This window comes from Mustela nigripes, chromosome 9 (assembly GCF_022355385.1).
Source record: "Mustela nigripes isolate SB6536 chromosome 9, MUSNIG.SB6536, whole genome shotgun sequence".
Classification (NCBI taxonomy): domain Eukaryota; kingdom Metazoa; phylum Chordata; class Mammalia; order Carnivora; family Mustelidae; genus Mustela; species Mustela nigripes.
In genome coordinates, this window is record NC_081565.1 from 32,015,677 (window position 1) to 32,027,808 (window position 12,132).

General features: G+C 44.9%; 1 protein-coding gene across 2 annotated transcripts in view; it reads right to left on the minus strand.

The window, feature by feature from the left end:
• The window catches only part of GALNT12 (polypeptide N-acetylgalactosaminyltransferase 12), a 38,545-nt gene extending 26,662 nt beyond the window's left edge, over positions 1 to 11,883 (minus strand). For both annotated transcript variants that reach the window (XM_059411208.1, XM_059411207.1), the window contains exon 1: positions 11,504 to 11,883. In XM_059411208.1, the coding sequence (XP_059267191.1) occupies positions 11,504 to 11,868 (365 nt within the window). In that variant the 5' untranslated portion in view covers positions 11,869 to 11,883. The remainder of the gene's footprint in view (positions 1 to 11,503) is intronic.
• Between the last annotated feature and the right edge of the window lie 249 nt (positions 11,884 to 12,132).

Consider the following 12,132-nt stretch of genomic DNA (forward strand, 5'->3'; position numbering starts at 1 on the left):
ATGCAAGGGGACAATAATCAAGTAAGCAAACATATCAATAATTTCAGGAGGCGATGGTGATGGGAAGAAAAGCAAGATGTGAAACAGAGCAACTGTTGCGGGGAGTGGGAAGGGGGGAGGGGAGTAACCGCCGAAGAGGTAATCAGGGAGGGCCTCTTAGAGGAGGTGACATTGAGGATGGGACCTGAATAATGAGGGACCCAGTCCTGCAAAAAGCAGAGAAAAAGCCCTTTACATATACACTTTGTTTCTTTGTGGGTTTTCTCCTTTTATTTCATTATCAACATTTTCAAACATACCAACAGTAGAGAGAATATTGTAAGAAACTCCCAGGACCTTTTGCCTGACACCAACAATTCTCAATGCACAGTCCATCTTGCTTCATCTAAGCTCTGCCTCATTCCCTCCATCCCGACTAGTGCTAAGCAAAACCCAGCACAGCACAGCATCCATAAATATTTCAACAGACCTAAGGGATAGGGACTCTTTTTTTTAAATAATAAAACTGAAAACCCTTAAAAAACAAGTGATTCCTTATTGCTACCATAGATTGTAGATCTCCAATCTACAATATTTCATAAAAATTAAGATGCCCATGGTTGGAAGACACAGCATTCTTTAAAGAATCTCTAAGACACATGTTGCCTACCTGCAGGATGTCTTGATTTTAAGATGTCTACAAATCTCAGAAATGTTTAAATATGAAAAAATGACTTATAATTAATGACATGTAATACCTGAACTCAAAAACACTTGCTACGTTGGCATTCATTGAGACTAGGCTCAGCGAGGTGAATAACTTGGGCAGTTCACAGAACGCCTGAGGGTCTGTACCTGGTTGAGGTCCTTGGGCCCAGGGCCCTTGTCCGAGGATTCTGGCTTGCTCCTGCCCCCCAGGACGCTCAGCTAAAGATCCCAACACCATCCCTCCCTGCCTAGCCCTCCTTCTGACATGCCATAGGCCATTTCTCCTGTGCTTCCTCTCTGGGTCCCACCGCAAGTTCTCTTCCTACACATCAGGGCAGTTTCTGCAGAGAGCGCGGCTGTCACTGGGATGGCTCTTGCATAGGCTTCTCCGGGAGACTCTGTGGGAGGCTGGCTCTTCTCAACCCCCTTCACATTCTTATTCCTGCTGTGTTTGCAGGCCCGGCTCTGGACACCTGAGGAAAAGTCAGCCGAGGCTGGAAGCATGGCAGCTCTCATGTGGTGAAGCAAGAGGGCATCCCCAGCAGCCCCAGCAGCAGAACCTGAGTCCTTGGACACCACAGACTTCCAGCCCAATGCACAGAAGCCGTCACTTAGCACAGCGCTAAGCACAGCTCCCTCTGAGGGGAGTCCAGTCCATACTCTAGGGGAGGAGAAGGAGGCTCCATCCTTTGAAGGAAAGGAGAGCAAAGACTTTGTGATATGTTTAAAGCCACTGTGCAGAATGCAGAAGTGAGAATATGAGTCTTCCAAGGTCAGGTCCTAAGGCACTGAGGTTTCCTCTTTGTTCCTGCCTATGGACCACCCTTTCTGGGGGAAGCCAGCTCCATGCAATGAAGCAAGAAGACTCAAGCATCCTATAGGGACATCTCTGCGGCAAGGGCCTCTGGCCAACAGCCAGTCCCAACTGTCCAACCTCCCTGGGATGAGTCCTCTTGAAAGCAGATCCTCCAGCCCCAGTTAAGCCTTGAGATGATGAAAGGCCCGGGCAGCATTTTTTCAACTGTGATCTCATGAGAGATCCGGAGCCAGAACCACCCAGCCAAGCCACTCCCAAATTCTTGACCCACAAAGATTATGTGAAATCACGTATGTTTATTGTTGCTTTAACTCACTAAGTTTATGGTACTGCATCTGCTGAAATAAATCACAAGGAATCTCCCAGCTAAGCCCAAACTGAGAGATGTTTTATAAACCAACAGGCCTTGTGCTCTTAAAAAATGCCAGTGTCCTAAGAGACAGACAGAGGCATAAACAGACACAAGAACTAAACATCACCCTCGATTCTTGATTAGATACTCGGTCAGGAAGAAAAAGATGCTCCAAAAATGGGCACAGTTGAAAAAATGCAGTATTGTATAAACTTCCGCAATTTGATTATTACGTCATGATATCACGAGAGAATGAACCCATCCCTAGAAAATGCATGCAGAAGTAACAAAGGTTATAGGGTGTTTACTGCTGAAATTTACACTCAAATGTATATAATACTGTAGCACAGAGAGAGAGAGAGAAATTAAGTAAATGGAACAATATAATGAATGGATCTCAGTGAAGGACGAACAGAGTTTCTTATGCTATTCTTAAATTTTCTCTGGCTTTGAATTTTTTCAAAATCAAACGTGTAATACAGTAAGAAGGAAAAAATGTTAATGTTGCCAATGGTGTGTCCAAACACCAAGCCAATTCTGATTCTCAAAATATGTATCTCAAGCTTAGTGGCCCTAAGTCCCTCTCCTACCTCACTCTTTCCCATTTCCTCCAAAATCACGGCCCTCCTCCAAATACATGTTATGAAAAATGGAAAATATATAGATATATAAACATATTAATAAGTGTATCTGCATTTTAAAAGCCCCTGACTCGTAGCCAGGGTGCACGGAAAAGCTATGTAACGCTGAGCCAGAGCCCACTAGAAGCTTTGGAAAGAATTAATTGCTTATACTCCATGAAAAAAAAAATGTGTTTCTGGGCAACCTAAAAATAAAGACTTTTTTATTTAAGAAAAAAAGCAAAAATTTAGATCCAAATGTACACAGGTCCAAGGAGAAATGAATGGAAATAAGGACAGTAAACCGAGGTTTTCAAAAATGAAGTTTTATTCAGTTTAAACAACTGTCTTTTCGTGTGAAACCACATCCTTACTGTTTGGTATTAAAATGTATTTCTTCCAGAATAAGGAGGAGGGCAGAAAAAGCTCTGCTTGACCAAATAACGCCAGGACCAGATGTCTGTCTCTCCTCAATGTTTTTGTTTATGTGTTTTCACTGCTCTGCAAAACCCCAAAGCTCAAGGCCACTGTTCTAGAATGTCTAGGTTCTTTCTCTATTTGTGTCCCTTTAAATCGCAAAAGTTCTGGGTACCAGCTAGCAAACCTATACCGAGCTTCAAAACGTTCCTCTTCTCTTTAATCTCTTCTCAATATATTGAAGAACTTCTCACCTAAGGGAACCATCAGAGATACCCCGAAGGGAGCCCACAGTAGCAATTTTTCTTTGTAACATTATTTAAAACAGCAAAAAGCTATAAACAATTCCAAGAGTCCAACAAGAAAATGTGACACGCGGGGCAGCTGGGTGAAGAAACGCTCTGAGACCATCCAAAACCACATTTTCAGAGACCAAAAGTAAAGGAAAACAATTACTGTAATGGTAAATCAAAAAAGCAGGGTACAAATCTATAAGCAGCAGTGGGTGTGCGCGAGCGCGCTCCCACACAAACAATACACAGTAGAAAGAAATATGCCAAAAATGTTAACAATGGAGATCTCTGAGCAGTGGGATTCTTCGTTCCCTTTGCAGTTTTCTGCATTCTAAGATTATTCTACACTGAACATGCATTATTTTTATAATCACAAAGAAAGATTATTTTTAAAAGGCTGGAACCTATTTCTTTAGCTTCCCATAGCAAATGTCCTCATTGGACAATAATATCACATTTTGACCACTCCTTTTCTCTTGGCCTGATAGAGTTTCCTCTTCTTTCTTTAAACATATCTTAAAGGCATTCTCTTTCATGAAGTTCAATTCCAGAATTCCTTCTGGAATGTCTAAGTTTATTTTCAGGAAAAAACACTTTCTCCTTTTCCTTTTTTTTTTTAAAGCAAGTTCCCAAAAGTTCAGATTGCAAAACAAATGCTCTCCTGAAAAAAAATATGCAATTTACTTTCATTGCATGACCAATACAAGTTGAAAGGTACAATGTACAAGTCTAACCTTCTAGAATTGTGAATTAACTGTCTTTTATTCAATTATCCAACTCTTCAGTCTGAATCAATTAACTGAAAAAATTATTAACAATGCTTATATGCTTATCCCTATCCTAGGCACTATGATGAAATATAAAATCATTATATGGCACTGCCCATTCTCACTCTCCTGACTGATAAAATGCGGTGCAGCCTCTAATTAGACAAGAACAGCTACACATGCATCACTCAGGGTTCCACTTTTGCCTAGGGGACAAAAGGGAGCTCAGAGCCAAATCCACTGCTAAATCATAGTGGGTCGTCCTCTCCTTAACTTTCTGGTATAATTCATGTGTTTTGTAAGGGCAGCGGCTGAATTCTGGTTTCTGCTGTACTTTCTGCATGCTCTGTATTGTACCTGGTAATAATAACATGTATTGCGTGCTGCCCACATCATGGACAGTGAGTGTTGCTAAGCATCTCACCTACATTACTCCACTCTCCCTCCCAACCCTGTTGGGTGGGGACCATAATCTCCACCAGCACAATATGAATATAGGTATTATAAGGGTGTGGATGAATGGGATATTCTGCAGATGAATGCCTCCTAATCTTCTTTTGCGTTTATATTCAAGTTATCATATAAATGTCCTTTAAAAAAAGGAAAACCCGGGCGCCTGGGTGGCTCAGTGGTTAAGCCGCTGCCTTCGGCTCAGGTCATGATCTCAGGGTCCTGGGATCGAGTCCCGCATCGGGCTCTCTGCTCGGCAGGGAGCCTGCTTCCCTCTCTCTCTCTCTGCCTGCCTCTCCATCTACTTGTGATTTCTCTCTGTCAAATAAATAAATAAATAATCTTTAAAAAAAAAAAAAAAAAAAAGGAAAACCCATATCCTTTGCAGAACGGGCCAGCAAGGTCAAAATGTACCTTGGTGTGTTTGCCCACCCAAAATCCTTTCTCCTTTCTCCACATTACTGCATTTTGGTATCTCTTTCAGGAACCATGTCTCCTGGACTCTCAGTGCACATGGTCTGTGCAAGGCTACACACACACACACACATACACACACACACGTACGCACACTCCTCTGAGAAGGTCACATGCTCCCCAGGTCTGACCAATGAACATTTTCCATCATGATGACATCAGGTGAGTCACTGAATCTGGGGCCCAGAATAATCTGAACCTAATCCTCACCCTAGACTTTTCTGTGATAGAAGTTAATATATTTTCTTTTATATTCAAGTCAGTTTGTATTGGGTTTTCAGTCACTTTCAACCTACAATAGCAATACGACTAATAGAAAAATGGGTCTTTTTTTTTTTTTTTTTTTTTTTTAAGTGAATATAGGACTTCCGCTTCTGGCAATATGGAGGCCTACAATGCCTGGGAAAACCCTGTTGGAAAAAATTCTTGATAAAATACTTTTTAGAAAAACCTTTTAAATGCATGCCTCAGCTTACTGAAAAGGAAAAAAAGCCCTCAGAGTCCAGGAACAACAAGAAAATAACTAGAGTTATGAGACACAGAGCATAAGTATGCTTAAGATGCTTAAATAAATAAAAGATGCCCTTGAATGAATAACAAAAAAAACAAGAATGATAGGCAAATCTCATTCAAGACTGACATCTCACAGCCATAGTACATGTGAGGGGGCAACAGAATATTATCTTCAAATGCCAAACTACCAATCTGGAATTACATACCCAAATAAAATTATCTTTTAAGAACAAGAGCAAAATAAGAACATTTCAGATGGGTAAAACTGAATTCATGAAACTGAATTTCTCTACGGTAATGAATACATGACATGCTTCAAGAAGGAAAAGAACCCCAGGAAGTTCTCTGAGATCCAAAGACCACCCAGAGTTTAGGAATGAATGAAGGACAGAGAAAAAAAAGGTAACTTTGCGGGTAAATGTAACAACAACAACAACAACAAAAACCCATATTTTTTAAACGTTTTAATGTCTTGGTTTAAAAGAAAGAATTAAAACCCTGGAGTAAAATGGCACAGAAATCGGGAAGGAAACCGACCAATGTTAAAGCATCATCTGTAGGCCCACCGCGAGTGATTAACTTTAGATCCTGCGGACTTGAATATGTACTTTCAAACTGACCGCTAAAGTTAGGAATGAACAACAGTACTGCCAAATTAGTACAGAAGAAAAAGTGGAATAAGAGAGGGAGAGAAAAACTTCTATAGACTCAAAAAGCAACATGAAAAAAATAAAAGGGAAAAGGCAAAAACAATTAGAAAGTATAAAATAAGATGGCATAATCAAAATAATCAAACCCCAAGTATCTTGTAAGCATGAGGAAAAAAATATATGTATATGGACCTACTAGTTAAAAATCAAAGATTGTCAGCCTGGATGTTTTCTTTAACGACCACACAAAATCAAGTGACATGCTACTTAAAGATACGCCCACAACATAAGGACACAGAATGAATGAGAGTAAAAGGATGGAGAATGGTATCAGGAAAACACTAACTAAACCTGATTATGTTTTGCAGGCTGAAAGCACTGATTCAAAGAAAAGATGCTACTCTGACAACCATAGATGGGTCTGGTAAAAATTAATAAAATAAGGACACCTGGGTGGCTCAGTGAGTTAAAGCCTCTGCCTTTGGCTCAGGTCACGATCCCAGGGTCCTGGCATTGAGCCCCGCATCCAGCTCTCCGCTCAGCAGGGAGCCTGCTCCCCCACCCCCCGCCTGCCTCTCTGCCTACTTGTGATCTCTGTATGTCAAATAAATAAATAAAATCTTTATTAAAAAACTAATGAGTTGGCTTCATTAATGGAAATATGGGTCAGTCTAAAGGCACCATGTTTGAAGCCGCCAAACCACATCTGTATTTTTTCTTCATTCGGGCAACATTTTAAAATTGGGTCATTAATACACTGGGTATTTAGGGGGAGGTTGAGTTAGAATCTAGAAATGCGCTATTGAAAAATCTATTTGAAGGATTTGCTGTTATCAATATAAGTACCATTATACAGGATAATATCTTTCCTTAAATGTACTCTCACTTGAAAGGGAAGGAAGGAAATATATACTGAGTTTTTTTGTTTGTTTGTTTTTTCAGTAGGAAAACTATATCACACATGGGAAAGATACAGAGGGGTCAAATTTGGATAAGTATGTGGAGATTCCTTAAGGAATTAAAAATAGAGCTTCCTTATGATCCTGCCATTGCACTATTAGATATTCACTCCAAAGATAGAGATGTAGTGAAAAAAATAGGGGCCATCTGTACCCCAATGTTCATAACAGCAACGGCCACAGTTGCCAAACTGTGGAAAGAACCAAGATGTCCTTCAATGGACAAATGGATAAAAAAAGATATGGTCTATATATACTATGGAATATTATGCCTCCATCAGAAAAGATGAATACCCAACTTTTGTATCAACATGGATGGGACTGGAAGAGATTATACGGAGTGAAATAAGTCAAGCAGAGAGAGTCAATTATCATATGGTTTCACTTATTTGTTGAGCATAAGGAATAACATGGAGGACATGGGGAGATGGACAGAAGTGAGTTAGGGGAAATTGGAGAGGGCGATGAACCATGAAAGACTGTGGACTCTGAGAAACAAACTGAGGGTTTTGGAGGGGAAAGGGGTGGGAGGTTTGGTGAGCCTGGTGGTGGGTATTATGGAGGACATATATTGCATGGAGCACTGGGTGTGGTGCATAAACAACGAATTCTGGAACACTGAAAAGAAAAATAAAAATTTAAAAAAAATTAACCTGCAGTTTACAACCTTGCTGGGGAAGCCAAGAAATATCAGTCTCATTTCCACACGATGCGTGATGTTGTTCCAAAGATACTGTTGTTACGAGAACAGTCAAGTAGGCCACCTCTTTGCAAGAAGGGAAATCCTAACCAATCCCCACCCTCCTGCTAACCCCAGCAAGACATGCTTTCTTTTGCTAAATTACATACTTAGAGCTATTCGGAAATTCTTCACCATCCCAGCACCCAAGTCCTGATCCCCGAACTCGGATACACATTTGCAATATTAGCATTAGGGAGGCTAACACCTTGAGGCAAGGATTCAAGGAACACCTATGTATTGTTGGCACACTTTCCTAAACAGCTGTTCAAAATCCCTCTGCTATGGCAGAGAATGTCTGATGGTCAGAGGTGCCATCTCCAACCACGTGGCTGTGGAAATGCACAGCCCCAAGGGCACACAGTCACTCCACAGCGTCTTTCTCACTGGCTACATAGGTCAGAATACAAACAAGAATGACATTATTGTGATTATCTCAAGGATTTTCATGGATCTATAAAAACAAACTCTGCAAATATTGGTACAACATTAGCCACCGTTTCCTCGTGACACACCTTAAACTGGCTGTGATGTCATTGCTAGTTTCAACAACAGGTGATCTGTTTTGAATACCTCCTTTGTCTAATTCTGGTATTCTCCCACTTGCATTAAAAGCACCGACCCTTCATCTTCTGAGTCATTTAAACCCCAGAGACCCCACGACAGTACATTTCAGCCATAGATGAACATCAGCCTCAGCCTGGGCCCTACGTACAGAAATTCTGGGGAAAGTCCTTGGCATCGGTATGTCTCAAAGCTCCCCTAGGCCACAAATCCGGCTTTCTGGCTCCTCACTTTGGCCTACTGCCATCTCAGAGTGAGAGTTCCATCTCCTCGTCCAGCTCAGAGGAGATGGTGTTTGTTATGCAACAGAAATAAACAGAAACAAATAACAGAAACAGAAATAACAGAAGTAAAGCTGTGCTCTAGTCCACTGGCATGTGAATTATCAGACTCACAGAAGAGCGGGGGTCTAACACCAAGTTTCAAGGAATTAGAGCCAACACTGAAGCATCTTTATGGGTCTGGCCGGTCCAAGAGAGTGGATGCAGTCTTGCAGACACCAAGAAGAAGAAGAAGCCAGAGTCCCTTGGTAATTCCCAGCTCCTTGCCTATGGTAACAGGTTCATCCACTGTAGTGTAAAGACCAGTTAAATACATGTATGAACCCATGTACATACTCATGTTTGAATATGTTCTCATTCACATACCCATAGGCATATTTTTCAAAATCTATTTCTATACCTGGAAAAGTCTAAAAGAATACACAGAAAAATGTTAACAGTGGTTCTCCTGGGGGAGTGAGTTTACAGATGATTTTTATTTATTAATATTTTGCTTCTCTGCATATGCTAAAATTTCTAGAGTGAACATGTATTGCTTTTATAATTAAAATAAACAGATTGGGGTGCCTGGATAGCTCAGTGGGTTAAAGCCTTTGCCTTCAGCTCAGGTCGTGATCCCAGGGTCCTGGGATGGAGTCCCGCATCAGGCTCTCTGCTCAGTGGGGAGCCTGCTTTCCCCCCTCTCTCTCTGCCTGCCTCTCTGCCTACTTGTGATCTCTGTCTGTCAAATAACAAATAAAATCTTTAAAAACAAATGAAAAAACAAAATAAAATAAATGGATAAATAATTGCCTGCATAACAAAAGGGAGGAGATAATCAAAGATCTGGGTTTTGGATCAGCTCTGCCCGGGATCTGCATGTTACTTTGGGGGCATGGCTTTTCCTCTCTGGTTAGACTGGATCTCCCTTAGGGCCTTTCCCTTTGTGACATTCAAGGATTTTAACCATCCCTCTGCTTATCGATTAAAGTCCCAAGAGACATCCACCCTCCCTCCCCACCCCCACCAACTCCTGGCACGCAGCGCCACTCCAATTATAAATTTATATTCTGCCATTCTGGTTTCCCAGACCTGATTAGGCGCTCACCTTTGTATGAACTGTGTTAAAGGCCCCAACCTTACGGGCCACGCTGAAGTTACGCCTCACGGCCTGGTCTGGCTGAGAGCGACCCAGATCAGGCTCACCTTTCTCTCCAGCGAGGCAACAATAATCCATTAGGCCCTGTTGCGGGAATTAAAGGCAGGAGGCATTCATACTTCTTATCACGCTGGGTCTGGATTAACTTCCCAGAGTCAATGCAACAGCAGGATCTATAAGCAAATCCTGATAGGACACAGGGCAGCTGTGTCACCATGGAAACCGGATGCCATAAGCCCCACAGGTTATCCACAGTGCTTGAAAGAGATTTCTCAACCTGGGACAATAAAGGAAGCTGGAACCCGGAAAAGAAAAAGCTTACAACCAATCCCTTGGTGACTCTTAAAAGCGGCCTCCTGAGTACCCCGTTGGCAACAGGGAAGGGGGGAACACTAGTAAGAATTGAGTACACAGTGTGTTCGACGTTGTATTAATTCCTAGGCTGTGTTATTTCTACTCATTCCTTATTCTGCAGATAGGGAAAGTGGAGGGAACTGTGACCAGCACTAACAAAGTTCTACTAAAAAGATGAACAGAGAATGCCTCAGGCAAAAGCATGAGGCTAGACACGAACAGACGCTGGAAAACAGGGCAGATGGTGAATCCCAAGTCCTTCCCCGCTCTGCCGCTCTGCCGAAGTGAGGTGGGGATCACTCCCTGGAGCAGGTACTCGTGCTTTCTCTACCCAAGGATTCAAGGATCCCCAAATTCTGAAATCAGCACAATGCCAAGGGGGCCAGGAGGGTCCCATCCCCCATAGCCAGTTCCACCTCTTTCCAGCTGTGGGCCCTAGGTGAGTCACCTGTCCTCCCTGAGACCTTTGCCACACCTCTAAAGCAGGCACGCCAGGGAACAGGAAGGAGCGGAAAGTGCACAGTGCACAGAGGAGGCCTCCCCACCGGTTACTCCCAGGAAACCCCTCTATGAGTCCTCTTCCTCAAAGTCTTTAAGAACGGGGCTCAAGTGGGGACCTGGAAGATCCCCACTAATGGAACGAAGGAGAGAGAAGGCCAGAAGTTCTGTCCTTTTACCAGCTTGCTCCCTTCTCACTTAGGCGGTGGGCACAGCCCACCCAGCCAGCAGCTCCCATAGAAATTAGGCCTCTACACCTGCTCAGGGCCTGCACCATCCACAAGAGTGAGCTGAGCTGAACCTCGGCCAGTAGGAGCCTTTCCCACCACCTCCTTCCGGCTTTCCTCTGCCTAATGCTGAGGAATCCAGCTCCCAGTGAGGGGGAAATCTCCGACTTGGCCTTCTGGCGACCTTTTCTCTCTCCTGCTGGAGCGCCCTCTCCTCCTGGTTCATTCAAGGGCCTGGCACACAGATAAGTGACAAAGTGGACCCTATCTCAAACTCTAACAGTCCTTAGTTTCACCCAGGTAGGGCCATACCGGCAGAGCTGGACAGGGGGTGCTGTGAAACCAGGAAGAGCACCCAAAGGGGGTCTCATCTTATACCTGTCTGCTTAGCCCTGACCCTCCCGCCGCCACTTCTTCAGAGCCGAATGACAGACCTCCTCAAGAGGGGCAGAGACAAGAGACCACCCAGTAAAAGATTCATCAATTTCTGAATTTTTTTTTCTGTTGTCATTTTTTTTTAACTTTCATGCGTCTCCCCATTCCACATGACCCCCTGCCACTGCCCACTTCTGAGAAAGACTGCGTAAGACGCGCGATCCCCAGGTATTTCGAGACCCAGGTTCCACCCCGCCTCTTCATAGATGCAGAAACTGAGGACCGGGGACCCCGCGGGCAGTGTTCCCCCGGCCACCTGAGGACTCACAGCGGGTTCCAGCGCTCGGGCAGGCGGCGGTGCAGCGAGATGCGGTCGCTAAGGTAGATGTTGATCTGGTGCAGCCTCACACTCTCCTCCTGCAGCCGCAGCTCCTCGCCCTGCAGCTGCAACCGCACCGCCTCACCCCGCGCGCCCAGAGCGTCGTCGGGCACCGGCGGCCGCGGCAGGACCGGGTCGCGCCGCCCCGGGCGCGGGGTTCGCAGGGGTCCCGGCTCGGCCGCCTTGGCCCCGCGCCGCTCTCGCAGCACGGAGCCCAGCCCTGCCAGAGCCAGCAGCGCCAGCAGCGCCAGCAGCGCCTCCCGGCCGCGCCGCCGCCCCCGCGGGCAGCGCCTCCAGGCCGCGCGCCCCCACATGCGCCCGGCAGCTGGGGCCAGCGCTCGGCTCGCCCGGAGGCGGCGGCGCAGACCCGGACCCGGATCCCGGAACCGCCGCGCCGCGCCGCGCCGCCCCGCCCCCGGCCCGCCCCACCTGCGCCCCGCCCCCTTCCCGCCCACCCGCCCCGCAGGAGCGCGGCCCCCAAGCCGCGGAGGGTGGCTGATCTTCACTGGGCACACGCGCGGGCTTGCCGAGACTCGCACCTTCCTCGTTGGGCTGGGTGCATTAGGATCAAGGTGACA